The sequence below is a fragment of the Lutra lutra genome, chromosome 6, assembly GCF_902655055.1.
Source record: "Lutra lutra chromosome 6, mLutLut1.2, whole genome shotgun sequence".
Taxonomy (NCBI): Eukaryota; Metazoa; Chordata; class Mammalia; order Carnivora; family Mustelidae; genus Lutra; species Lutra lutra.
The window spans coordinates 92,892,746-92,918,535 of record NC_062283.1 but is presented as its reverse complement, the minus strand read 5'-3'; the positions used below and the strand labels follow the sequence as shown (position 1 = coordinate 92,918,535).

The window sequence follows — 25,790 nt, the reverse complement described above, 5'->3', positions numbered from 1 at the left end:
GCCAACTCTGGCCAACAGGTTGGCTGTCTGTTTTTGTTAAGTAAAGTTTTACTGGAACAGAGACATGCTCATTTGATTACATATTGCCTGTGGCTACCTCTGCACTGTAAGAGCAGCTGAGAAGTTGCCACAAGACCTCATGACCTAGAAACCTAAAATATTTATTATCTAACCCTTTAAGAAATGGTTTAAGAAACTCGCACATTGAATGACCATTTTCACAGATGCCTAAAATTTGTATAACAAAATACAAAGATCAGCTAGAACTTTAATGCAGATTACAGTGATTATTCTCCTAATAGTCAATTTCTTGTATGTCTAATCAATAAAAACAAGTGAAAAAGGTCCTTCCTTTTCTTTTCAATTACACACTAACTGAAAGGTGAAGTGAAATGGTAAGACCCTTATTTTTTCACAATTTAATTTTACAAAACTACTTATTATGTAATGGTGAATCTTTCATGCATTTATTAAGTCAAAACAAAACTCAGGTGCAGGGGCGCCTGGGTGGCTCAGTGGGTTAAAGCCTCTGCCTTCAGCTCAGGTCATGGTCCCAGGGTCCTGGGATCGAGGCCCACATCGGGCTCTCTGCTCAGCAGGGAGCCTGCTTCCTCCTCTCTCTCTCTGCCTGCCTCTCTGCGTACTTGTGATCTCTATCTGTCAAATAAATAAATAAAATCTTAAAAAAAAATTTACCAAAAAAAAAAAAAAAAAAAAAAAAACCAAACAAACCACCTCAGGTGCAGAAGTGTCTATATTACCAATAGTATAAAAAAAAGGAGGTTGTGTATTCCTATTTATTTATAAATTCATAAAAACCATCTGTTAAGGGACACAAAAAACTAAAACAATATAGTATTTATTTATCTGGGTTTGGTAGAATCTGGCCAAATGAGGGATGTGATGGAAATGAGAAATTCATTTCATATATTTTTTATATCCCCTATAAATTTTAAACCATGTGAATGTACTACCTACCCCTCGGACAAAAAAAAAAACACCTCACCTCAAATAGATACGTAAAAATTAATAGTGTCCTTTGTGGTTTGGGAATATTTTATAAATTATAAATGGATTACCTGTTCTATGTAAGAATGAAATCTGATTACAGGTAGGAGATGGCCAGGCCATCTTGTTGATAAAGACAGATATTAGAGCAGTTTGGCCTTAATCTCTCACTGTCCCTAAACTTATTTTACACCTAATTTTCATGGATTTTGGACCTGATGGAACAAAAGAAAATGTACTGTTTCTTCGAAAAATCATGGATAATATTCGGAACAATTATGATTCTACTAAGTCATTTTATTTAAATAAGTAAATACATACCATTATCTTCTTCAATTCCAACAGGCCCTGCTTGAGGAGTCTCTCCATTCTTTAAACAATTATGGATATATGTTGCCTTCCACCTTGCATATTTTCTGTGTTTCACATTCTAGAAGGAATATTTTTATATCAATATTAAATTTTGTATCAATATTAAATTCTAGTAAGAAGTCAAATAAAAAGATACATTTATGATAACCTATGGTATTTCTGAGATAAAACCCATTTTTACATGTTATATCTCTGAAACAATCTGGTAACCTCCCCATCCTACCACTGGATTCTACCAAATGTCTAGGGCTCAAAAGACCATAAAAAGCTATCTTCCTCAAGCACATACCTAGTTCTCGCTTATGATTCTGTACTTCAGAAAAGGTCTGCAATGGAAATATGAGAATGTCCATCAGCAAAACCTGTAAATCTTATGCACAGGGGAGAACTAGGCTAAATGAGGGAATTCCAAAATTAATATAAAGATATACAGTAGACTGAGCTATTTCCACCAAAGAGAGAAAAAATGGATCTGTACAAATCTATAAAAAAAATCTGTGAAAACAAAAGGAAAACTAAGATGATGCAGTGGCTAAAACAAACACTAGACAGATAGCTAAGCAAACTTGACCTTCTAACCCTATAGCATGCTACTTACCAGTTCTGAATCTCAGTTACCTCAATTCCAAAAAGGGGAAAATAATACCTCGTGGGGTTGTTGTAAGAACTGAAAATATCAGTAAAGAACCTGATAGTTGCCTTTTCTTCTTTTCTGCCTCGAAATTTATGCTACACACTATAAAATTAAGACAAAAATCTGCCTCAAAAATATAAAAAAGTAAATCTGTAAGAGTTTTGGAGAGGTAATTTTTAGTTTTATTTTTTAATTGACATTTATGATACTCAGGGACTGGTATCAACTGGCAACTTGTTAGAAATGCAGAATCTTTCAACACATCCCAGATCTCGTAAATCAGAATCTGGACTGCAACAAGATCCCCAGGTAATCTGTATGCACATTAGAGTTTTAGATAAGACACTTTTCATTATGTTGAAAACAACTGCAACGTGCCTTTTGCAAAGACCCACTAAGTCACTGGTAAGTACTAAAACAGCATACAGCACAGATACTTAGTTGAGTATCTGACGCAAAATTATCTAGATACTACTACAGATTGGTATATAGAAATCTAAAAGAATTAACCCCCAAATCTCAAATTACCGAATTTGTATCATATTTCCCTTTTTTTTTTTTTTTTTAAAATCAAACAATCCTCCATCTATGTTCTACTAAAAACAACTTTTCTACACTGATTACCATTTTCTTCCAGGTATGATTTTAATTTATTCTACTTTATAAAGAAACATTTTAGAAGTATCCACATTTAACTTTTCACTTCTTCACCAGTTGATTCACTCTAGAGAGAAAAAAGTTTCTTTTGTTTGATTTTCAGCACATAACAGGTCAGAGAATTTGAATGTGCCGTGCCTTTTAATGGCAGTGAGCCCACATGTACCAGCCCCCACCCCACTTAAGTTGTTAGTTCACTTAAGGAATGTGCTCAATGTCACCAACAGCCCTCTCCATGCTGGCAAATCCAACAGACACTTGTAGGTATTATCTTACCAAACCTCTCAGCAGCATACAAAAGATCGAATCATTCCAAACTCTGTGAAACACTGTCTATTACTGGTTTTTGTGACATTCTTGTTCTCCTGCTTTCCCTCCTGTCTTTGGCTACTAATCTTCCATCTCATCTCCAGATAAAATTACACACCCTGTACTAGCACATACTATAAATGGGTGGGCCCAATCAATGGATTAACATACAATTTTATTTTTATTTTATTTATTTTTTTAAATTTTATTTTACTTTTTCAGTGTTTTAAGATTCACTGTTTATGTACTACACCCAGTACTCCATGCAATACAATTTTAAATATGAATTATGTTTTTATATAATTAAATACTAGGAAAGCCACTTAACTAGTGAAGGGAATTACTTCAAGTTTTCAGTGATTTAAAGTTTCCCTATTTTTGGGAAAACCTAAGATAGAGATAATCTCAACATTTTTTACGCTTCATAAATAATTGCTTTTAGTTAAGACCTAAGATAGGCAAAAGGGAGATATAAAACAAGTCAATACACTGACTTCTGACCTTAGAGAGCTGATCATCTTGTTATGGATAGAGATTTAAAATACAAAACAATAGTACTATAAAAATATAGTAGGTAGAAAGTACTGAACTTGTTTCTTTGGTAAGTCCACAATAATGGACAGCTGATAAAGTAAAATGGTATGTTAGTTTGGTCTTGCGGGATGGGATGGAAAGTAGTAGTAAGACTATCGTGGAGAGAAGTAAAAGAACAAGCAAAGGAAGAAGGGCAGAAGTAAATGAAGTATTTAGAGAATGAAGGTGAAAAAGTAAATTTGCCACAGGTGGAAGACACCAGGGACCAGCTGAGTAAGTAAGATAAATCCAAGACAAGAGTAAAGTTGTGGACCAGCATGTTTATAGTACCTTACAGGCTCTAAAGCACTTACACATTTTTCTCTTAATTGGCCCTCATAATAACCTTGAAATTTAGGCAGGTCACAAGGCTCTGAGATATTAAAATACTGGGTCAATGAAGTAAATACAGTTTAACCTAGAAGTCAAGGCCTTCCACACTGTGGATACTGTTTCAGTCTACTCTACTTCCTACTATCTCCCCTCAATCCAGATGAGTTTCTTTCTCACCTGCAGTCTTCTCTCCTATTAGTCTTCCTATTAAACATGGTTTCCTCTTCCAACAAGAGTCTCCTTAGGCTCAGTTCAAATGTTTACTCTCTTAACAACTTCCCTACCAGCACATAAATTAATCATTTATTTAAGTCAGTTACAGATCCGAAGTGCTGGGGATAACACGATGAACAGGCAGGTCTGAACTTTGGAGTCCAAAATAAAAGGTAAGCAATAATTTCCATCACTGTACTATCTAAAGTCTATGATATTTTCTTCACCTTTCTCTCTTAGGATTGTGCAATCCAATATTATATATAGGAGCAAATGGCAGTACAAAAATAAATGACTTACCCAAAGTTGCACTATTTTGCAGTGAAGCCATCCACTCATTCAGGGCTACCTTAATATGCTACAATTAACACACTACAATTTTAACTCAGATGGGAATATATGAAATAAGGTAAAACTGGCTTTAAAAGGTCAGCTACTTAATGCATATTAATAGAGGCTATAATTTGGTATATATAAAGAGGACCCTTTTGAAAGAAAATGAATAAACTGCTTAGGAAAGTTTAATTTGCCTTCCTTTGGGACCTTTAAAAATAGGACAGATTTTTCTTGGCTCAAAATAATTTAACACCATCTAAAGACTAAGCTGGGTTAAGTTGTATTATGATAACTTTAGGAGGTTCCTTCATTCCTAATTTCACAGTAAAAAACAGGGTAAAGATGTATAAACCACGTTGAGTTCCTTCATTAGTATGTGAAGTTTAAAAACATTACTCTAACGTGAGATGGCTTCATTTTAGTAAATACATTTTACAAAATTTCCCCAGAGCAGATAAATCAATACAACCGTTTATTTTTTATTCCGTACTATTTTCAAGACACCACCACAAACTGGAACTTGTAATACTTCACAGAAAATTTTGGCAGTTGTACTCAAAATTAATTTGCTTTTTAATTTTGTTTTCTTTAAAATAAAGCATGCTAGATATCAAAGAATATTTGAAGAGGAAAATTTCAAGATGTCAATATTTTTGAGATCTTTTAACTCCTTTTGGCTGATTAGACATCCTTTCTGGGAAACAGGAATTACAAAAAGAACTTTTACTTTTGTCCCTGGCCTCTAAGTTCCTGTTTTGTAACTAGATTGATGAGAATCACTGACAACTGCAAATTTTGGCCACAAGAGTCAGTGGTGGTAAGAATTTTCATTTGATTTTTAAATCATGTGCATTTGCTATACTGAAGAATGACTGGTTAGCAAATGCCAACCAAAGGCTACAGCAGGGGTTCTCAAACCCAGTACATATAAAAATCACATGAGGATATAATAAAAAAATAAATTCTTAGTCCAAACTATGGAAAATCTGATAAAAATCATTTTCTATTATGCCAAAAAGCCACTTTGAAAGAGTATGCTCCCATTCTGTATCTTGGATTTTTGTTTTGAACCCACCTGGTCAAGTGTTTATTCCACTACAATTGCTTTTGTCAAGGTTACAGATTACTTCTCTCTTACAAAATCCAAAGTTTAGACATCATCCTACTTAACTCTATCAGCATGAAAGTTGAGCACTTCTTCCTCCTTGTAATGTCCTTTCACTGGCTTTCCTGGTTATCAAGGTCTGCTGGGTGTTTGTGTTTTTGTTTTGTTTGTTTGTTTTGTTTTTGCCTTGCTGGGTGCTCCTGATTCTTTTTATCTACAGAGTGGGGAACCCTCCACAGGCTTCAGTTCTTGGACTTTTCCTCTTCTCTTCTAACACTTTACCTGGATGATCTTGTTCAGTGTAATGGTTTTAAGTATCACCCTATGCTCCAAATCCTAAACTCATATTCTCTGCTCAGTTTTCTCTTGTAAACTTTCAATTCATCTCAACAATTTACTGTACACCTGATAGTTCAAAGCATTCAGAGTTCAACAGTAACTTCTGATCTTCTCCTACTAAATTTGTTCTTCCCCATGTCAGTACATGGCATTCTTGCAGTTGTTCAAGCCCAAATCACTGGAGTTATTTTTAGTCCTGTATTTCTCTTACAATCTACCAACAAATCTTTTAAAGTCTGTCCACTCTCCATTCAAAATATATTCAGAGTCCAACTACTTCTCACCACCTTTCCTACTGCAAATTTTGATCTCAGCCAGTATTACCTGTCACTTTATTTAAAAATGAACTAATGGGCCAACTTACTTCCATCCTTGACCACTAGAAATACTTTAATTAATTTATGAAATGCTTTAAAAATAGCACTTAAATTCCATCAATTCTAGCTGAACTCCTCCTCACCCTTACCTCCTATCAGTCTCCTCTCTCACTCCAGATTCAACTACACTATCTTCACTGATGCTTCTTAAACTTGAATAGACCCTCTTTACTACCTCAAAGGGTTTGCACTTTGTCCTACGAAGACAAAGATGTTCTCTTCTTGAACATCTTTACATTTCATTCTCTTATCTTCTTCAAGGGCATTGCTAAAATGCTGCTTCTCAGTGAAGCCATTCCCAACCACCCTACTGAAATGAACTTTCCTAACACTACCTTAAGTTTTGCTATGGCACTCATCATCTGACATACTAGACATTTTGATATATTAATTTGCTCACTGTCTCCACCAGAAGACTGGGATTCCCATGAGGGCAGGGATTTTACTCATTGCTGCATTACTTGTGCCTAGAACCATGCTTGATGTATAGCAGAGCTTGATATTTGATGATCAAGGAAAGGACAGCAGATTCTGGAATCCATGTTTTTTTTAAAATCAAATAGCCAAATGAATCTGAAGTTGGTTGTCTTGGAACCACACTTTGAAAAACACTGAACTAGAGTAAAACATTTTTGCTAATGAATAAATGTGAATATTATACTTGAGTACACAGTTTGACTTAGGCTTGCAAAGAAGGGTTAGTGGCCAGGGCAGAGGTTGTCAGTGAAACCCTCTGAATTATATGCAAAAATGCAATACATAAATGCATGGGAGAGAATCCATTAACATTTCAAAGCAGTTAATGATACAAAAGAAAGGAATTATCTCCAAATGGGTGGTAACATCAAAGATAATACTTAGATATTCTTAGTTCCTCAATTCTCCCAAATATAGTATATAAACAACAAGGGCTCTAACTCCCAAAACAATGGACAAAATACAATGAGAAATGCTTGAAAAATACATATTCGACAAATTTATTACCACAATGACTCCAATACTGAATTATATGTTGTCACAAATTACATGTATTTCCTATGGAGATTTATTGAACATTTAAAAAATATATAAAATAATACATACATACATATATATAGTTCTCTTCTCTCTCTCTATACATATAGTTCTGTGAAATAACTTTTTACGCAGTTTTATCAAGCTTAGGAAAGTTTTGCCATAAGTACAAGATACTCTCACATACCTATCACTTAGATTCCCCAAGTGTTTGCATTTTTATCTATCCATTAATACATACGTATTTATGCATATATTAATATGCAAATTGTATCACACTTTTTTTTCCTGTACCATTTAGGATTAAGTTGGAAGTCACTGTGCCTCTTATCCTTTCTTTACGCATTTTCTAAGATCGATGACCGTCTCATACACAATAGTTATTAAAATCGGGAAATTTAATACTTTATATAAGAGTATTCTATGACCTGCAGTCCGAACAACTTCTGTCAATTGTTCCAATTATGTCCCCCATAGTTACTACCTCCCTGGGTTTATATAATTTAAGAAGTTTGCATTATTTAGTTTTCATGTCTTTTTAGTCTTTATTTATTTATTTATTTATTTATTTTAAAGATTTTATTTATTTATTTGACAGAGAGAGATCACAAGCAGGCAGAGAGGCAGGTAGAGAGAGAGGAGGAAGCAGGCTCCCTGCCGAGCAGAGAGCCCGATGCGGGGCTCGATCCCAGGACCCCTGAGATCATGACCTGAGCCGAAGGCAGCGGCCTAACCCACTGAGCCACCCAGGCGCCCCTCTTTTTAGTCTTCAATTTGAACAGCCTTTGTTAATGTTTCTTGACCTTCATGTTTAAAAAAAAAAAAAAAATCAGCCCAATTGTAAAACGTCTATTTTTTAGGATTTGTCTGTTATTTCCTCGTGATTAGGTTCAGATTATGCATTTTTATCAGGATTAGCACTGAAGTGATATTTGTCTTTTTCACTTCATCTTACTAGAAAGCATATGGTATTGGTTGGTCCCGATACTGGTTGTGTCATGTTTGATGACTTGGTTAAAAGTGGTGTCAGACACCATGTTTCTCCATCAGAGACTTACTACTTCCTCCTTTAAAATAAGCAATTTGAGGGAATAGAGACTAAATATCCTGTTCTTCATCAAACTTCCCACCTATTAGTTTTAAACCTCATCAATGATTTCTACCTTTATCATTATTCTGTATTTATTAGAATTCTATTATAAAGGGCCTTCTGTTTTTCCATTATTCACTCATTCATTCACTCATCAATTCATTCATGTATTTCTCAGTATGTTTCAGTACAGACCCATCCATTCTTATTTTACTCGACTAGTTTTCATCTATTAATATCATTCTATTTTTTTTTTTAAAGATTTTATTTATTTATTTGACAGAGAGAGATCACAAGTAGGCAGAGAGGCAGGCAGAGAGAGAGAGAGGAGGAAGCAGGCTCCCCGCAGAGCAGAGAGCCCGATGCGGGGCTCGATCCCAGGACCCTGGGATCATGACCTGAGCCGAAGGCAGAGGCTTTAACCCACTGAGCCACCCAGGCGCCCCAATATCATTCTATTTTGATGCTCAAATTGTCCCTGACATGGACAGTGGAAACCCTTTCCAGCTGGTTCTGGATCCTTTTGACATGTCCCAAAGATCATAGGAAGATTTTACTTTCTGGCACAAGACAAAGGTGCAATTCATCTAACACCTTTCCTGACCCAGTCCTAAATTCAGCCTTTTCTGTAAGAGTCCTGGCTCTTTTCACAGATGAATGGTATTTGGAACCCAAAATAAGACACTGGGGTGTGCTTGCACTGCTATTTGGTGCACCTCTGCTTCCAGGTCCCTCTGATACAGACATATAAGAACTAAATTTTCTGTGCATGTATACACCCATCTATGAATGTATGCTCTATGTATATATACAAATATACATACTGTACATATATAGTTATAGTATACATATATACTACCTATACTACTACATAATCACTATACTACCACATGTATCTACTTTACTCTATCAAATATATTTAAAAGCATGAATAATATGGACATCTCCAATTCCAATCCAAAGCCATTAACACAACCTAGTCTTCTCCCACCCTAGTCTAACTTCTTTCCCCAGAAGTGAGAAACCTAGCTCTCTCAATATATTTGCTCATTAGCTCAATCGTAGAATACAGAGTAAGCAGTTTTAGAACTGCCAGCCCAACAGCATTAAGAACAATCAAATACCAACAACAGTTCAATATTTAGCTTTTTGCAGTAATATTGACATACCTTGAGATACATAAATCTTGTATATAATTTAGGTAGTTCTGACAAATAGATATACCTGTATAAAATATACTCCTATCAAAACATAACACTTTTGGTTTCCCAGAAGGTTCCTTTGTATTGGGAGGGAGACAAACCATAAGTGACTCTTAATCTCACAAAACAAACTGAGGGTTGATGGGGGGAGGGGTTTGGGAGGGGGGTGGGGTTATGGACACTGAGGAGGGTATGTGCTATGATGAGTGCTGTGAAGTGTGTAAACCTGGTGATTCACAGACCTGTACCCCTGGGGATAAAAATATATGTTTATAAAAAATAAAATTAATAATAAAAAAAATATATCTATCTACATACTATGTTCAGTGTACTTCTCGCCTTCCTCTAAGTCCAAGTTGCCACCTGTTATCATTTCCTTCAGCCTAAAAAACTTTGTTTCTGTGGTTCTTTAGTTCTTTAGCTCCTTAGAGCAGATTTGCTAGCAATGAATTAATTTGCTGAAAAGGTCTTTTATTTTACTTTCGTATTTCGAAGGATAGCTTTGTTCGAAATCTGAATTCACAGGTTTTTTTTTCTTTCTTTCAGTATTATACATGTCTATTTCATTATCTTTTTGCCACCACTTTTTTCAAAAAATGAGAAATCAACCACCCTTCAAAACAGTGTTACCTTGTATATAATGTATTGGTTGCCAAGACTGCTCTTTCAAGATTTTCTCTTCCACCACCCAACTTCACTGGTTTGCCTATATAATGTTCTCAGGTATGGTTTTTTATTTATCTTACTTGGGTTCACTGAACTTGTTGGATCCAATTTAGAAAATGTACGTTATTTCCTCAAATATCTTTTCTTCTACATTTACTTTCTGTTCTCTTTCTTGGGACTCCAACTGCACATGTTGGACCTCCATATATAGTAGTATATAGTATATAACACCCATCTATTTTTTAATAGATTCATGTTAAATAAATATATAAAACTGAGCTGTTTAGGATGGTTTCCATTAAATTTTTCATGTATTTGCTGATGCCCTTTGTAAATATAGCACAATAAAACATTAACCATCTAGCAGTAAAAGCAAGAACTTGTGTTTTTTAAGCATTTGCTATTTACTGAAGGCTTTACATACATTTCTCATTTGAAATTTAGGAGTATTTGACAAAACAGGTCACCACAATTTTCTTCACCTTATAGACAGGGGAACAGGCTTACATAATTCAAGTAATTGACCAAAGTCACACAGTTAATGAAGTTGCATATGGACTTTGGAGGCCAATGCCTATAGTATTCTTAGTCACATTATCCTAACACTGCATGCAAACACATACCATTCATTCACGATTAAGTGGTAATTATTAAACAGAAATGAATTCAAAGTATATGGAATTCCTACTCTAGTAAGAGAGATACTACCCTTATATTTTTCTGTTATTGTAAATGCTAAGAATGAGACTTTCAGTGTACATACAGTGAGAGCATGAAAACCTAAGGTATGGTGTATGTCCTGAACACATCCTTTCGTAAGCACATCATTTCTCCTGGTCTATCATGGTTTTCTAGGTTACCAATAAAATGTGGCTTAATTCAGAAAGGATGAATACGCAACTTTTGTAGCAACATGGACGGTACTGGAAGAGATTATGCTGAGTGAAATAAGTCAAGCAGAGAGAGTCAATTATCATACGGTTTCACTTATTTGTGGAGTAAAACAAATAGCATGGAGGACATGGGGAGTTAGGAGAAGGCAGTTGGGGGAAACTGGAAGGGGAGGTGAACAATGAGAGACTATGGACTCTGAAAAACAATCTGAAGGGTTTGAAGAGGTGGGGGGTGGGAGGTTGGGGGAACCAGGTGGTGGGTATTAGAGAGGGCACGGACTGCATGGAGCACTGGGTGTGGTACAAAAACAATGAATACTGTTATGCTGAAAAAAAAAAAAAAGATGTGGCTTAATTCAGAATCTTTCAGTACAAATGGATACTTTAAACAGATTACCTCTTTCCCAGCCTGCAATTCATGTATATAATCACTGCAGAGATGTTGCAAAGCTCTGTTTCTGAGCAGGGAGACTCAGATTGGTATGTAAACAGAATTCTCTGGGGGCTTCCAGAGAGGGCTCTAGATCAGTGCCGATCAAAATGTGGTCCCAGTTCCAGTGTCCAAACCGTTTATGAGTTTGTGACAAGACCATACAGAAACTAAAAGCCTTGAGGAAACCTATAACAAATTGGCTTGGATTTTACAGGTCTCCTTTTAAGTTTCACTTTTCTAGTAATTCAATAATTACTTGTATTTTACAAAACTGTTGGTTGCAACAGAATGGAAATTACAAAGGAAAAAAAAGGCTGGATGTTCATCACACAAAGTGATGTTCTGGGCCATAGCATGTGGGGACAAGTTACTTTTTTTTATTTTCCTGACTCTTGGTTTTCTTACTATAATTCAGAGTTGTAAAAGATGAAGTAAGGTATATCTAAATTGTTCAGGCATAGTGCCAGGCAAATGGCAGGAGTGAAATATCTTCCCTGTACTCTGTCATTACTATACCATAGGTCCTCATAATTAGCTATTTTGCTTCTCTTCCCACATTAGAACACAAGTTCTGTGAGGGCAGGAAAGCATACCATATTCATTTGATTCCCCTAAATCAGCAGAAACTCAGCAGATGAGAACAAGTATTATCTTTTACTTGTGATTTTTATGTTCTTCCTAAATTAGCAGTATTAAACCTAAACAAAAGACTTTGTTACAAAGAAAAAAGGCAAAATGCTCTCTGCTCCCGAACATGCTAAAAGTGAAACAAATCTAAAATACAATAAAAGTCTATCAACAGTATTGGCCATGAACAGACTGCACAAGATGCCATAGGAAGGAAACAAAATATTTGTTTTGAACATCCCTTGTTTTAAAATACAAAATTATAAATTTTACTATATATTCTGGTGATTTTATCCCTAAAACTGGGACACTGGTTTCTATATAGCTATAGAAATGCTAGAAGTTTATACAATAACATATTTAAATACTGAGATGGAAGTATAAAAGGCACAGTTAAAAGAGTTAAATAGATGGGGCGCCTGGGTGGCTCAGTGGGGTAAAGCCTCTGCCTTCGGCTCAGGTCATGATCCCAGGGTCCTGGGATCGAGCCCCGCATCAGACTCTCTGGTCCTCAGGGGGCCTGCTTCCTCCTCTCTCTCTGCCTGCCTCTCTGTCTACTTCTGATCTCTCTCTGTGTCAAACAAATAAAATCTTTAAAAAAAAAAGAGTTAAATAGGTGTAACTAAAACAGAGATAGGAGATGGCAGATAAAGTATCTTTAAAAAAGAGTTGTAGACTAAAGAAAATATAGATTTCATTTTTGTGCAACTATGAATAATGATGTGAAAAATATCAGGAAATAACCAAGAAAAATGCTGTGAGTAAAAGAGATCTATTAACATTTTAGAAGACTTAGGAAAGAATTTCTGTGTAAACAAATCTGAACATTATCTCCATCTACAGACAGAAAAATGAAAAGCTGAACTGCAGCAACATCTGAAATATCAACGATCAGCCATTGTTTTTTACCCTGAGATTTCACTCGGCAAAAATTTACATTTAATGCCAAAGAAGATGTAAGAGTAGAACGAGACAAAGTCCCCTCTTGAAGAGACTGCAGTATACTTTATTCCAAAAAATAATCCACAAAACTTAACGTAGTACGTTACACTATAATATTCACAGAGTTAAGACTCTTAACAGTTGAGAGAATAGGGAAATTCATGTAAGGGCAAGAGTAATGTAGCTGACTCAATGAGAAGGTAAGGCTTACACATGCAGGCTAAACACAACAGTTATCAATGGCAGAAACCGGACAGGCAGTAAGGGAGACCAGGCTGAAGAACATAAAAGAGGACTGGGAAGAAGTACCATAGATAGGAGCCTGGACTTGCAATGCCAGGAAGTGAACAGTCCCTGTTAGGTCCTTCAATAAAACAGTTAACAGAGGAAAATATGTTGTAGAGAAAAAGAACCCCAAATAGGAAAATAAATTAGGTAAACTGTAGTCATGTAGCTTGTGAACCAGTGGAATTTTTAAAAATGACTGGAACATTAGCTAAAAAGAATTTAATTAGAAGACTCAAAATCTTCACATACACGTCCTACAGATGGCCCCAGGTGTTCAGCTTGCCCACTCCCCATGTTGCAATATTAGCTTTCTTCTTCCTTCCTCCTACTAGAAATTTGTTTTGTGCTATCATATTTTCAGTGGGTCTTTTTCCTTTCATTTATATAACCTCCTAGAGTTTTCACCCCTCCTTTTGTAGATTCTAACCTAAAACTGTTTTTGCATCTCTCCTTTTCTTTTTCATCTTTGCTTTTTGTTCCTTTTTTTTCACCTCTCCCACATGTGGAACATACACTCCTAGAGACTGGTGGAGCTGCAGAGGACCTCAGAGACCTGCTCATCCAGGCTTCCCATTTTACAGAAGACAAAACAAGTCCAAAGAAGTAAAATGACTTCTTGGTTTAGAGTTCAGTGGGGCTTGCCTCTAATGACTACTATCTCTCTTAAAATAAATTCTCAGAGCTAATAGCAAAAAAATGTAGTATTTTAAAAATTTTAGAAAACATTAATGTAAAAACCATTGGGGAGGGTATGTGCTATGGTGAGCACTGTGAAATATGTAAGTCTGATGATTCACAGACCTGTACTCCTGGGGCAAATGATACATTATAAGTTAATAAAAAAAAAGTACAGTGTTATATTAAAAACCACCACTCCCTTGTTTATAAAGATGATAAAATTAAGAGAATTTTAAAATACACAAGTAAAAATTATGAGACAGTTATAATGCCTTTCTGCTCCCCATTTTCTGTTGTTAGAGATTTTAGTGTTTCTCAAAAGAGCATTCTTTTAGAAGCAAGGAAAACAACTATTTTTGAGGAAAGTTTTAGCTTTGTTAAAAAAGCTCTGGCATATTCTCTAGTTAAATGCAGCCCTGTACTTACCTTATCAATAAACAAATAAGTTAAAGAGTCCTGAACTATACCTACAGGAGGATATATAAAAAAAAAAAAATCTGCCTACCTGAAATCCTTAAACTCATTTTTTCCCACCTTTCTGATTCCTGTTTGTGTGTCTGCTAGTGTTTTCCAAGTACAGGATGTAACTACAGTGGAAGTGGAAAGGATGGAATGAGTTAAAACTGCTAAATGCTTTGAGTAGCCAGTTTATACCCATAGTTTTTAAAACAGCTCATCATCTTAATAGTTATTTTGAAATAAATGTTATAAGAGTTTGTGCCCTGTTTTGGGCACATCAGGCTTAAATCATAAGTAAATAAGTATAAGCCCCAGATTTTCTTAAGACAACAATGAGGACTTAGGGGAAAGGCTTGATAACAATCACCATACTGCTCATCTGTACTGATGACAAGCTGCTGAAGTCATAGCTAGAGTGGATTTCTCCCTATTTCACTAAGCCAGCGAAGCTTGGTTTACAATTATTTGACATTTCACACCATCATTCTGAAAAATCTAAATCTCAGTAATGACAATAAAGATGCCATTTCCAGACATGGAAAATGACGGAACAAAAAAACAACATTAAAAGTGAGCGAAAAGAATTTGTAACTACACTGATAAACTGGTTGGCCTAGGGATTATGTCAGTGGCAAATGAACAGTCTCACCCATATTCTCCTTTCCTTGTTGGCTGACTTTATGTATTTAGTGAACCTCAGTTAGTGGGCAAATATCAGTTCACAAGTCATATAAGGATAAGATCATTGTATGGTATTGAATATGCGAAACATCAGCACTGTGTGTCAAGCAGTTTGTGAATTTTGATATGCACAACTTTCCCTGAATTTCCAAATTCTGCAAGTTTTAACATGTGTAAGTTAGTGAAAAGCACCTACATGTAATTACACACTAATTGTGCATATACATATTTGTTGATTTAAATATGCATGACTGGGATTATATGACTGTTGATTTAAATATGCATGCTCAGTGGGTTAAAGCCTCTGCCTGAGGTCCTGGGATTGAACCCCACATCTCTCTGCTCAGGAGGGAGCCTGCTTCCTCTTTTCTCTCTCTGCCTGCCTCTCTGCCTACCTGTGGTCTCTGTCAAATAAATAAATAAAATCTTTAAATAAATATACATATATATAAATATATCTATATCTATATCTATATCTATATCTATATCTATATCTATATCTATATCTATATATATATATATGCATGCATGAATTACATGATGACTTACATGATGAAGGCCCAAGGAATAACCTCAGCCCAATAAAATAATAAGAACTTCCCTTTTAGGCTGGTCTTAGAATGCCTAACTTCTTTTCTCTGAGCCATTTCAGATCCTTCCAGCTAGCTGGGTCCTTTAACCACCAACACAGATGCCATTTCCTACTTTAGTCTAGTACCAGTGCAAGGCAGAAGAGGTCAGGTAGCAGGCTGCGTGTAAGACAGGAAAAGAAAAGAGTGCCAACATTCTAGGAAATGGCCCTTTATTCTGTTGCTACACATATTCGTTCGCATGCTCAGTCTCTACAATCTCCCCTACTCCTTTTGAAGCTCTCTTGTTTGCCCTATTCAGAGTCCCTGCCCTAGCTGCTATGTTCAAATAACTAAGGAAGTTGTTCTTTGTTAAGGACACCTAAATATAAACCGAGATTTTTTTTCTGAAATGCAGATGGACCTCATGCTAATTATGTGTGCAGGTTATGTATGTATCTTTAAATTTTTTTTTTTTTTTTAAACAAAACCTGCATTACTCACTTAAGACTTCTAGATATTTTGTTTTTCCTGTATCTATTACTTCACCTATTATCCGGGGTCCTCATGGTTGACACCTGTAAGTTCAAACAACTGTTATTCTTCCTTCTGAGATAGGGGAGCAGTTCCCCTAAGTAACAGCAGATGGGCGAGGCAGGGAGAGCCCTCTGGGAAGTACGGGGCAAATGGCCCTGCTAGTCTGGCGCTCCGCCGTACCATGATCTTTGCTGATCTCCTGAGTGTCTCCACTTCCTTATTTCTGTATTTGTTGTCTTCCTCTTGCATTTTCAATGTTAAGTATTTACCAGAATGTTTACTTGACCATCTTCTCTATCAAAACTATCCTCTAACGTGAGGGTGTGTCTAATCGAACTTCAACTGTCATCTCTGTTGTGCAGATTCCTTGTCTTCTTATTTCCAGGAGTCTTTTGCTGACTTATGTTTGTGCTGACAAAAATTTATAATAGGTCTGAACACATTATTTTTCCTCAAGTAAAGAACCTACCTTGTACAAAGTTCCACAATAATCATTAACTAGTTCTTTTGTCAAATGACTTGTAGTTCTTCCTCAGCCTAGTTCATTCCACAATTCCTACCATACAAAGCAAATCAGAGTACAGTTCTTCATTCAAAAAATCCACTAACTGAAGATGCCAGGCCTTTTATTGTCTGATCTGTCTTATGACTTATTTTTTAATCTGAACCCATTATTCTCCTTCACCCTACCTGGTACTTTCTAAAACCATACTGAATTCTCTAAAACTCTAAAAAGGACTAGTCCATCATCATGTTTAAACCAGTCTGTACCCTCAAGTAGCTAGTACAGTGCTGTACACAGAGGAAAAAGAACTCCAGATCAGCCATAACACAAGATGGGAGCAGAGAGGTTGCTAAACAGAGCAGATCCACAGAGCCTTCAGAACACAAAAAAAGGAATAACCACTGGGAAGCATTTTAGGTTTCATGCTTCAGGTCTCATTTTTCTCTTGTATTACTCTATCTCAAGGCAACTTGAAAACCTGACTTTTCGATGGGCACTGCCCCATACCCTAGAGGGCATTTTGGAAATATCTGGGGGTGGTTTCTGGTTAGTGGAATAATTGGGAAATGCTGTGTGGGCAAGGCCAGGGATGCCTGATGTTTTGAAATAAAAGGGACAATCCCACATAATAAAAAACTTCTATTCACCGGACATAACCTTGAAATGTTCTGCACTTTCACAGTAATGCAAAAATCTAACTTATAATCATCAATCTTTGTTTTAGATATAAAGAATTTTTTGCAGTTTTGCTATATTATTTTATGAAAATGTATACATCTTACAGATCATACTTTATTTTGTTTGGAATTTTACTATGAGCTGCTCATCATTTAGGAAAAAATCATGTCACAGAAAGCAATACTTTTCATAAATTTCAAATCATTAATATAACATACCTTTATCAGTTTCATTTGTAGCTCTTTTTTTCTTTTTCTATTTCTAGATTCGTATCTCCTCTCTCAAAAAACACATCTTCCATGCCAATGGCAAAGCGTGCTACCGTGAAACAACACTGAACTGACAGCAGTTAAGTTGTTGTCACTTAGCCTCAATTTGCTCATATATAAAATGAGTATATGATCTACTTATCTTAGAGGTTAAGAAAAACAAAATGCTAAAATGGATATGAAACATCTCAGAAGAGAACAAATCTGTGAAACAAATCATAATATTCCTGAATAAAAATGAAATATGAAAAAAAAACCCTAAAAGCCTCTGACTCCAGTATATGTACCAAATAACAGTGTAGAAATTTAATAGCAAGCAGGATTAGTAATATTTAAGCACTTAATAAAATCACATGCTAAACCCATGCTGCCCAACACAGCTGTGCATTTGCTCAACTGTAAAATTCACACTAGATTTAAGGAATTTACTACAAAAAGTAAATCATTAAAAATTATTTCATCTTCTTACTTTACAAATGTGGCCCGTAGGAAATTTAAAATTACATTTTTTATGCTTACACTACATTTCTGACAGGCCAAATGCAGTTACAACACTCATCGAGAGCAACAATACTGAGCTCAGGCTATTGAAGCAACAAAGAGTGTATATACTCACTTCATCCGTGAGTTCGCCAAACACAGTTATGACATCTATTAAAAGGCTTGCAGTATAGAAGGACTTGATCATGTTCCTAAAAGAGAAGAAAAAGCTGACTTAGTTAAATGAAAAACATTAAGCTGCAGAATTAGTCATGTAACCATAAGAAAAAAATAACTCCAGTGTTTATAAGAGTACTCTGAAATAAATGTTTTAAATAAAATTAGATTTCAAGAACACAATGAAGCTCCTTCTGTAATCTGTTATTAGGAGAAAGTACTAACATTCATATTACAAATAAATATACTACGGCAAGGTTTTATAGTATACTTTTTATTAAAAAATGCAATTATAGGGGTGCCTGGGTGACTCAGTTGATTGTCTATAACTCCTGATTTTGGCTCAGGTCATGAGCTCAGGGTTGAGAGATTGAGCCCCGCTCTGGGCATGGAGTCTGCTTAAGATTCTCTCTCTCCCGGGGCGCCTGGGTGGCTCAGTGGGTTAAAGCCTCTGCCTTCGGCTCAGGTCATGATCCCAGGGTCCTGGGATCAAGCCCCATATCGGGCTCTCTGCTCAGCGGGGAACCTGTTTCCCTTCCTCTCTTTCTGCCTGCCTCCCTGCCTAATTGTAATCTGTCAAATAAATAAAATATTTAAAAAAAAAAAAAAAAAGATTCTCTCTCTCCCTCTCCCTTTGCCTGCCCCCTCCAACCGCAACCCCCCCGCCCAACACATATACATGCTCTGGGGCGGGGAAGCGATTACAGTATTATCTGAATCTGTATCAAGCCATGTGTGTTTCTTTCCATTTAAGTATCATTACAATATAATGACAAATCATTTGAATTAGCAGGTTTTGTGACAATTTAAAAAAATCAGTATCACTGCACCAGGCTGTTGCTGGCTAAAATCAAATCTTAGATTTTACCAAATGTTAAAGAATGGCTGATTGGGGTACAATTACTGAAAAAAATAAATCTACCCTGGCTATTTTTCTATCAGCCATTTTCTCTAAAAAGACAGGCTTGTTTTCGTAATGCCAATCATTCTGATATTTTATAAGTAATTAAAAAAAATCTAAATCATTAATCAAGAAGTTTAAAAGTATCCAATGGATAACTGGGTAATTCCTCATACAGTAACTAAACTTACAATTTTAATTTTTCTCTTGCTTTACTTACTTGTGAAATCGTCCAGCACGATCTTCATTATCTGCATACAAAAACATTTTCAAAGCATAATTCTCCAAATGAGCAGAACCAACTATTTCTTGAGTAATAGCTTCATTATCACCCAACTGTTTCTTAAGCTAAAATTAAATCAGATACAAAGCTTAAGATTTTGGATTCACAGAAATGTATGCTTAAATACAAATAATCCTAAGCACCATTTTAGACTTTTAAAATTATTTTATATTCATTTCAGTAAAAGATGTATCAATGAAATCTTGCAAAAACTGCTCTGTCTCAGCCCAAGGTTTTTTAGAATAAAACCCAATGTTAACAAAATTTTGAAGACACACTCATGATAACCTGAAAGGCTAATTTAGCTCTAAAAATCAGAGTAACTAAGAATAAAAAGATAACACACCCAACTATCTATGTAAAGCATCAGACAAGTATTTCAAAATAACAGCCAATAAACTATCAGATGTCCTAAAAATGGAATTAGGAAATTCTCTAATCATGATTTAAAATTTGAATTTGTTGCCATTTCAATTTCTATCAAATATAAAAAAATATGATTACAGAAATCATTATATCCTGAAACAGTATCGCTTAGAGCATATTGTGTAAAACAGATCTAATTCTACAGTATGAGATCACAAACTCAGAAAAGGATTACAAAAGTTTTTAAAATTTAGACAAATATATAACTCGTTAACACAATTCACAACTGTAAACTTTCAGTCAGTATATCCTTTTCCTACACACATAATAATTTAAGATATTTTAAACACAACAAACTAAGTTCCTACTTATTCCGACTGCTGTACTAGAATGAAATGGCTTTTTGGAATATTAGATCTGAGCACCATACTAACTGTTTAAAAATGGCTTTTCTCAGAAACATTATAAAGTAAAAAATTAAATTTAAAAAAGGCTTCAGGATTCTTTATAAAAATCAGCAAAATAAATATTCTCATTGTTACAAAAGAATAACGTAAGTTCTAGAAGAGATTTAATGTTGGAATTTAAGGATGTTTTAGCTACAGCTATACTTACCCTGAACAAAAACGAGAAAAAACCCCACACGTAACACTAGTTTACTATATCCATGTTATAAAATGTTTTAATTGTAGATTTAATTCTAGAAAAAAACTGGGAATATGTCACTTTACCTCATCTTCAACATGAACTATCTGGCAGGAAAAACAAACAGTTTTCCAACTGTATTCTAAACATTACAGCATAGGCAGATGGGATAGACTCACCATAGAATAGATTTATTCTACCTGTTATTTAATTTAGATAATAATAAACTCCTGTTGAGTCCCTTTACAAATGTGATTTTATATTTTCCTTATTATAAAGAACTATTCTGAGTTCTGTTTTATCAATAAAATAGTTTAGTTATTACTGTTATACTGTGAAATTAATAAAGAGATATATTCTATACAAAGTCTGTTACCAATATGATTTTATAAATGTACTGCTATGCATGAGACACATTCTTCCTCTCACTCCCTAACCTCATCTTCAAAAAAAGAATACTCAAATTTTTCCTGTATCTACAGAAACCACTTTAGAAGTAGAAGGACGGACAGGCTTCAAGGGCAGCTGGATTCCCATCAGTGGCGCCACTAGATCCAATGGGTGGTTAACAGTAGCAATGACAGGGACTCTGGGTCAGAAAGCCAGACACCCATACCTAACCAAGTTAGAACCCTACTGCCCAGGGCTATTTAATGTAATTAGGTTTTGATCTCAGTAACTTTCAACATTTATAAAAGCTCTGGGATGACTATTACAAATGCTCTGATTTTTAAAATATCTAAAATTCTCTCTACAAACAATAATGCAACTAGTCAAATATTTAGGTTTCTAATTCTCTTGAGCAGGTCATATAACTAAGTAAATAAAAGGCTGCAGGCATTAATATAACAGCCTCTGAAAAAATAAATTACCAGAAGTAGACCCTGACACTGTTAAAAGAAAAGCCAGGACAGCTGGGCAAGGGAGGCACAGGGTGGAGTCCTGATTAAGTTGAATTAGTATAGCCATTCCTGTCTTCTTGCACTGATACCCAATCCAACTCATTCAATCTTCCCTGGATTGGTACTTCTATATGACCTGTGAAATTATATCATGGTTCAAGAAGATGACTCATCCATTAGTCACCTACCACATTTCTGCTAGCAGGGAAGAATGCCTGGACCATAAAACTATCTTCTCCTGGTACCAAGAGTGAGACAAAGAGACTATAGGCAATTGATACTATTTCCTTCGTTGTCCTTCACTAAATAAGTAGTCCATTTCATTATTGTAGGAGCAATTTAAGAATTCCCAAATCAATCATCCATTTAACTGTATGAAGTAGATTAGAAAGGGTTTGTCACTTATGAAAGAATGACTTGAAGGTCACCTACAATAACAAGATATAGTGGTATATGCAAAGACACTGAAATCTACTTTAATACAACTTACAACTCCCTTAGCAGTAAGATATGAATGAAAAAAATTGAGTCAGGGTGCCTAGGTGGTTCAGTTGGTTGAGTGTCTGCCTTCGGCACAGGTCATGATCCTGGGTCCTGGGCTCGAGCCCCGTGTCAGGCTCCCTGCTTTGTTTGGGGTGAGTCTGCTTCTCCCTCTCCCTTTGTTTGTTGCTCCCCTGCTTGTGCTCTCTCTGTCAAATAAATGAATAAAATCTTTGGAAAAAAAAAAAAAAGTGCCTAGTTTTTCCTCAGCTATAATGACATTACTTGATGGCTGCCAAGAGGAAGAACTAAAATGGCAAAATACACATAAGCAAATGTAATAAAATGCCACTTAAAACAATCAGAAAATAAATGATCAGTGTTTAACTTACAGCTTCTAATTGATCCATCAGCTTTGATAAAAATTTACGACAGTCAGGAGTTTTACTATCAATCTTCATTCCAGTTTGCATTGCATATAAACGACCTACAAAGAAAAGAAAAATGAGATGACCTGAACAACTTCCATTAGTGAATGTTTAAAATATACATTCTTAATAAATAATTTAAAATCTAAGCGAATTTAGAAATAAAACTTTAAAAATAAACTTTGGAAAAATAAACTTTAGTGATAAAACTCTGATTTATTATGGATCTTATTTACAAAAAAAAAAGAACACACAAATACTATCCAAAGAATGTAACAGATTCATGATAATAGCAATTTTTTTTAAATCAAGTAAAGTCTTCGCTTTTGGCACTATGTTAGAAAGAGAGAAAGGACAAAAAGAAAGAAAGGAGGAAAGGAGCAAAGGAGAAGGAGAAGAGAAAAAAAGACTAGGTCCTAAGCTGTTAAAAAGACCTGTAATTTAATTGGGAAGTTAAGGCAACCAGAAAAATCACATGTACAAGAGCACTCACCAAGTACCCGAAAGTGATACTAATAAAATATATAATATGAGCTAGAACACTGGGAAACACAACTTGAGTTGAGGCTAACAGGGAGAACTGTTTAAGTTACTTGTGTATATATATGTGTATATATATATATATATATATATATATATATATATATAAAAATACACACCCTTTTTAAAAAGTTAATAAAAACATTAGAGATAAGGCTAAACCTAAAAACAAAACAAAACAAAACAAAAAAACCAACTCTGACACCATGATCTTAATAGCTTTTCCAGTGACAGGAAAAGTGAAAGGTCTGGTGGTAATTGTTACCATTGGTGTGTACATACACCACCTGTAATTTACTCTTATATTCTCCAAATATGTCCTGGAAATCTGTGACAGCACTATGGATATATCATTCTTTTTTTTTTTTTTTTTTTTTTTTTTTTTTTTAAAGATTTTATTTATTTGACAGAGAGATCACAGGTAGGCAGAGAGGCAGGCAGAGAAGGGGGAGAAGTAGGCTCCCCGCTGAGCAGAGAGCCCGATGTGGGGCTCGATCCCAGGACCCTGGGATCATGACCTGAGCCAAAGGCAGAGGCTTAACCCACTGAGCCACCCAGGCGCCCCTGGATATATCATTCTAATGAAAGCACATTTAGGTGGTTCCCAGACGTTCATTACTACAAATCTTGTTACCATACCTTCTTGTGCTTGCATTCAGGACCCTGAGGCAAATAACCAAGAAGTGGAATACCCAGGTCATATACGTGTATCTTTTTCACCTTTGAGAGCTACTCTTAAATTGTCCTCCAAAACAGATTACCAAATACAGTTATAGTTCCAACATATGCAAGCACCATTTCCTCAAACCCACAAAAGCAAACAAACAAAAAAGCCTGGTATTATTGAACTTATCAGTGTCAAGATTTTACATGATATTTCATTTTCACTACTAAAAAAGTACTGCATATTTACTGGATAGCTCTATATCCACCTTCTTGAGTTAGTAGCTATCAAAACAAAAGAAAAAAAATGTGCCGAATTTCCACTGGGTTGTTTGCTTTTCAGCAAACTGTCTTGTGGCAGTTCTTTACACAGTATAAAGGAGGGAGAGGTTTCTCCCCTCAGATGGCATCTTATGAACACCATCCCCCTTCCCTGCTTTATTTTTCTTTCAGCACGTAATCATCTTCTACTTATTAATCCACCGTCTCTACTTCAACTCGAATTTAAACTCTGTGATGATGGCAATTTCAGTCTATTTGGTTTGCTGATGTACCCTTGGCATGTAGGATAGTGCTTGGCCTTCGATAAACATTTTCTGCATAGATAAATACATGGATGAAAGACTAGCTCATTCTGCCCCACTGATTTAAATGCCACTTTTATCATTCATTATCATATATTAAGCTTCCATGGGATAAAAAGGCCCAATTCTGTATATTGTCTATCCTGCTTCATTAGTCTACTGGCCTATCACTGCTTTATTTACTAGAGCTTTAAAACATAGCTTGGGTATCTGTTAGGTACTCTCAAGATTTCCAATTCAATTAAGGCTACTTGATGATATCTTCTTTAAGAATGTATTAAGATACATATGATATACAGTTATTTATTGTGTTTTTAATTTTAAAAGCTTTATCTGAAGAAACTACTTTTTAAATACTTAGGCTTTTAGAACTATCTCCTATTACAGAGTTTGGTGTTTAATTTGTTAATGCATTTATTTTCATGTTATCAAATTTCAGGGTTTGATCCATCTAGTTATTAACAAGAGAAAAAAAAAAGGAGTTCCAAAAGTACTGTACAGATTTACATTGCCACACAGTATAAAAAACAAGGTGCTTTTGTTTTCTCTGCACAACAGCCAGCACTGGGCATCACTGTGACCCAAAACCAAATTCTAATCTAAAAAACAAACAAAAAAATACTCATTTTAAATGTCTCTTGCTTTGATAACAAATGTGACCAAATTTTCTTTTTCTTTCTTCTACTTTTAACCAGTCATATATATATTTCTTTAAGCAACATGGCTAGGTCCTTTACCCATTTGTCTCTAAGGTTTTAATCATCGCCAACCCCCCAAACCCCATCCCACAGCTCCTAAAGCATGGCTGAATGCTCTCTCCTTTTATACCAGTCACATCTCTTTTGAGCTGTTTAAGATCTGTGCCTGTCTTAGCTTCTTTTCTTCTTGTAACTGACTGAACTCCCTAACACTTCTTCTTTGTGAGCTGTTCAGGTTTCTTCTCCCAGTGTTTTTGTTGCATTTCTTCTTTGACGGTGAATCACATGAGCTCTTTCGAAAGCAAACATACTGGCTGCAAATATCATGCCATCTTTCAATTTCTGAATGCTGTTTTAAAACAGAGATGTGAAATATCTATGTACTCAAAGTTATTATTTCCTCCCCCCACCCCCTCCCGCAAATTCCAAGCTTGGAAAAGTTCTTTTACCTTGAAGGGGCTAGATACTCAGTTACATGATTTTTCTAGTTTTTCCTATGGTTTTAATTTTCCAAATTTAACTCTTTAACTTGCATTTCCTCTCCTCCACAAGTTACTGGCACCTATCTCAAATACACAAAAAATGATGCAACCTTTCTCTAATGGTTTTGTGGTTCCCTCTTTAATATATTTTCACCTTTTAAAAAATCATTTTTAAAAAGACTATTTGAGAGAAAAGAGAAAAAGAGGGTATGCACATGCAAGGGGGGGGCGAGTAGTAGAGACGGGGGGACAAGTAGACTATACACTGAGCACGGAACCTGATGTTGGACTCGATCCCATGACCCTGAAATTATGACCTGTGATGAAATAAAGAGTCCGATACTTAACTGTCTGAGCCACCCAGTGCATATTTT

General features: G+C 35.4%; 1 protein-coding gene across 2 annotated transcripts in view; it reads right to left on the bottom strand.

Annotated features, from left to right (window-relative positions):
- VTA1 (vesicle trafficking 1) overlaps positions 1-25,790 on the bottom strand; it is a 65,368-nt gene that overhangs the window by 23,498 nt on the left and 16,080 nt on the right. For both annotated transcript variants that reach the window (XM_047734318.1, XM_047734319.1), the window contains exons 2-5: positions 22,414-22,508; positions 19,566-19,693; positions 18,404-18,479; positions 1,330-1,438 (exon numbers count right to left, since the gene is read on the bottom strand). In XM_047734318.1, the coding sequence (XP_047590274.1) occupies positions 1,330-1,438; positions 18,404-18,479; positions 19,566-19,693; positions 22,414-22,508 (408 nt within the window). The remainder of the gene's footprint in view (positions 1-1,329; positions 1,439-18,403; positions 18,480-19,565; positions 19,694-22,413; positions 22,509-25,790) is intronic.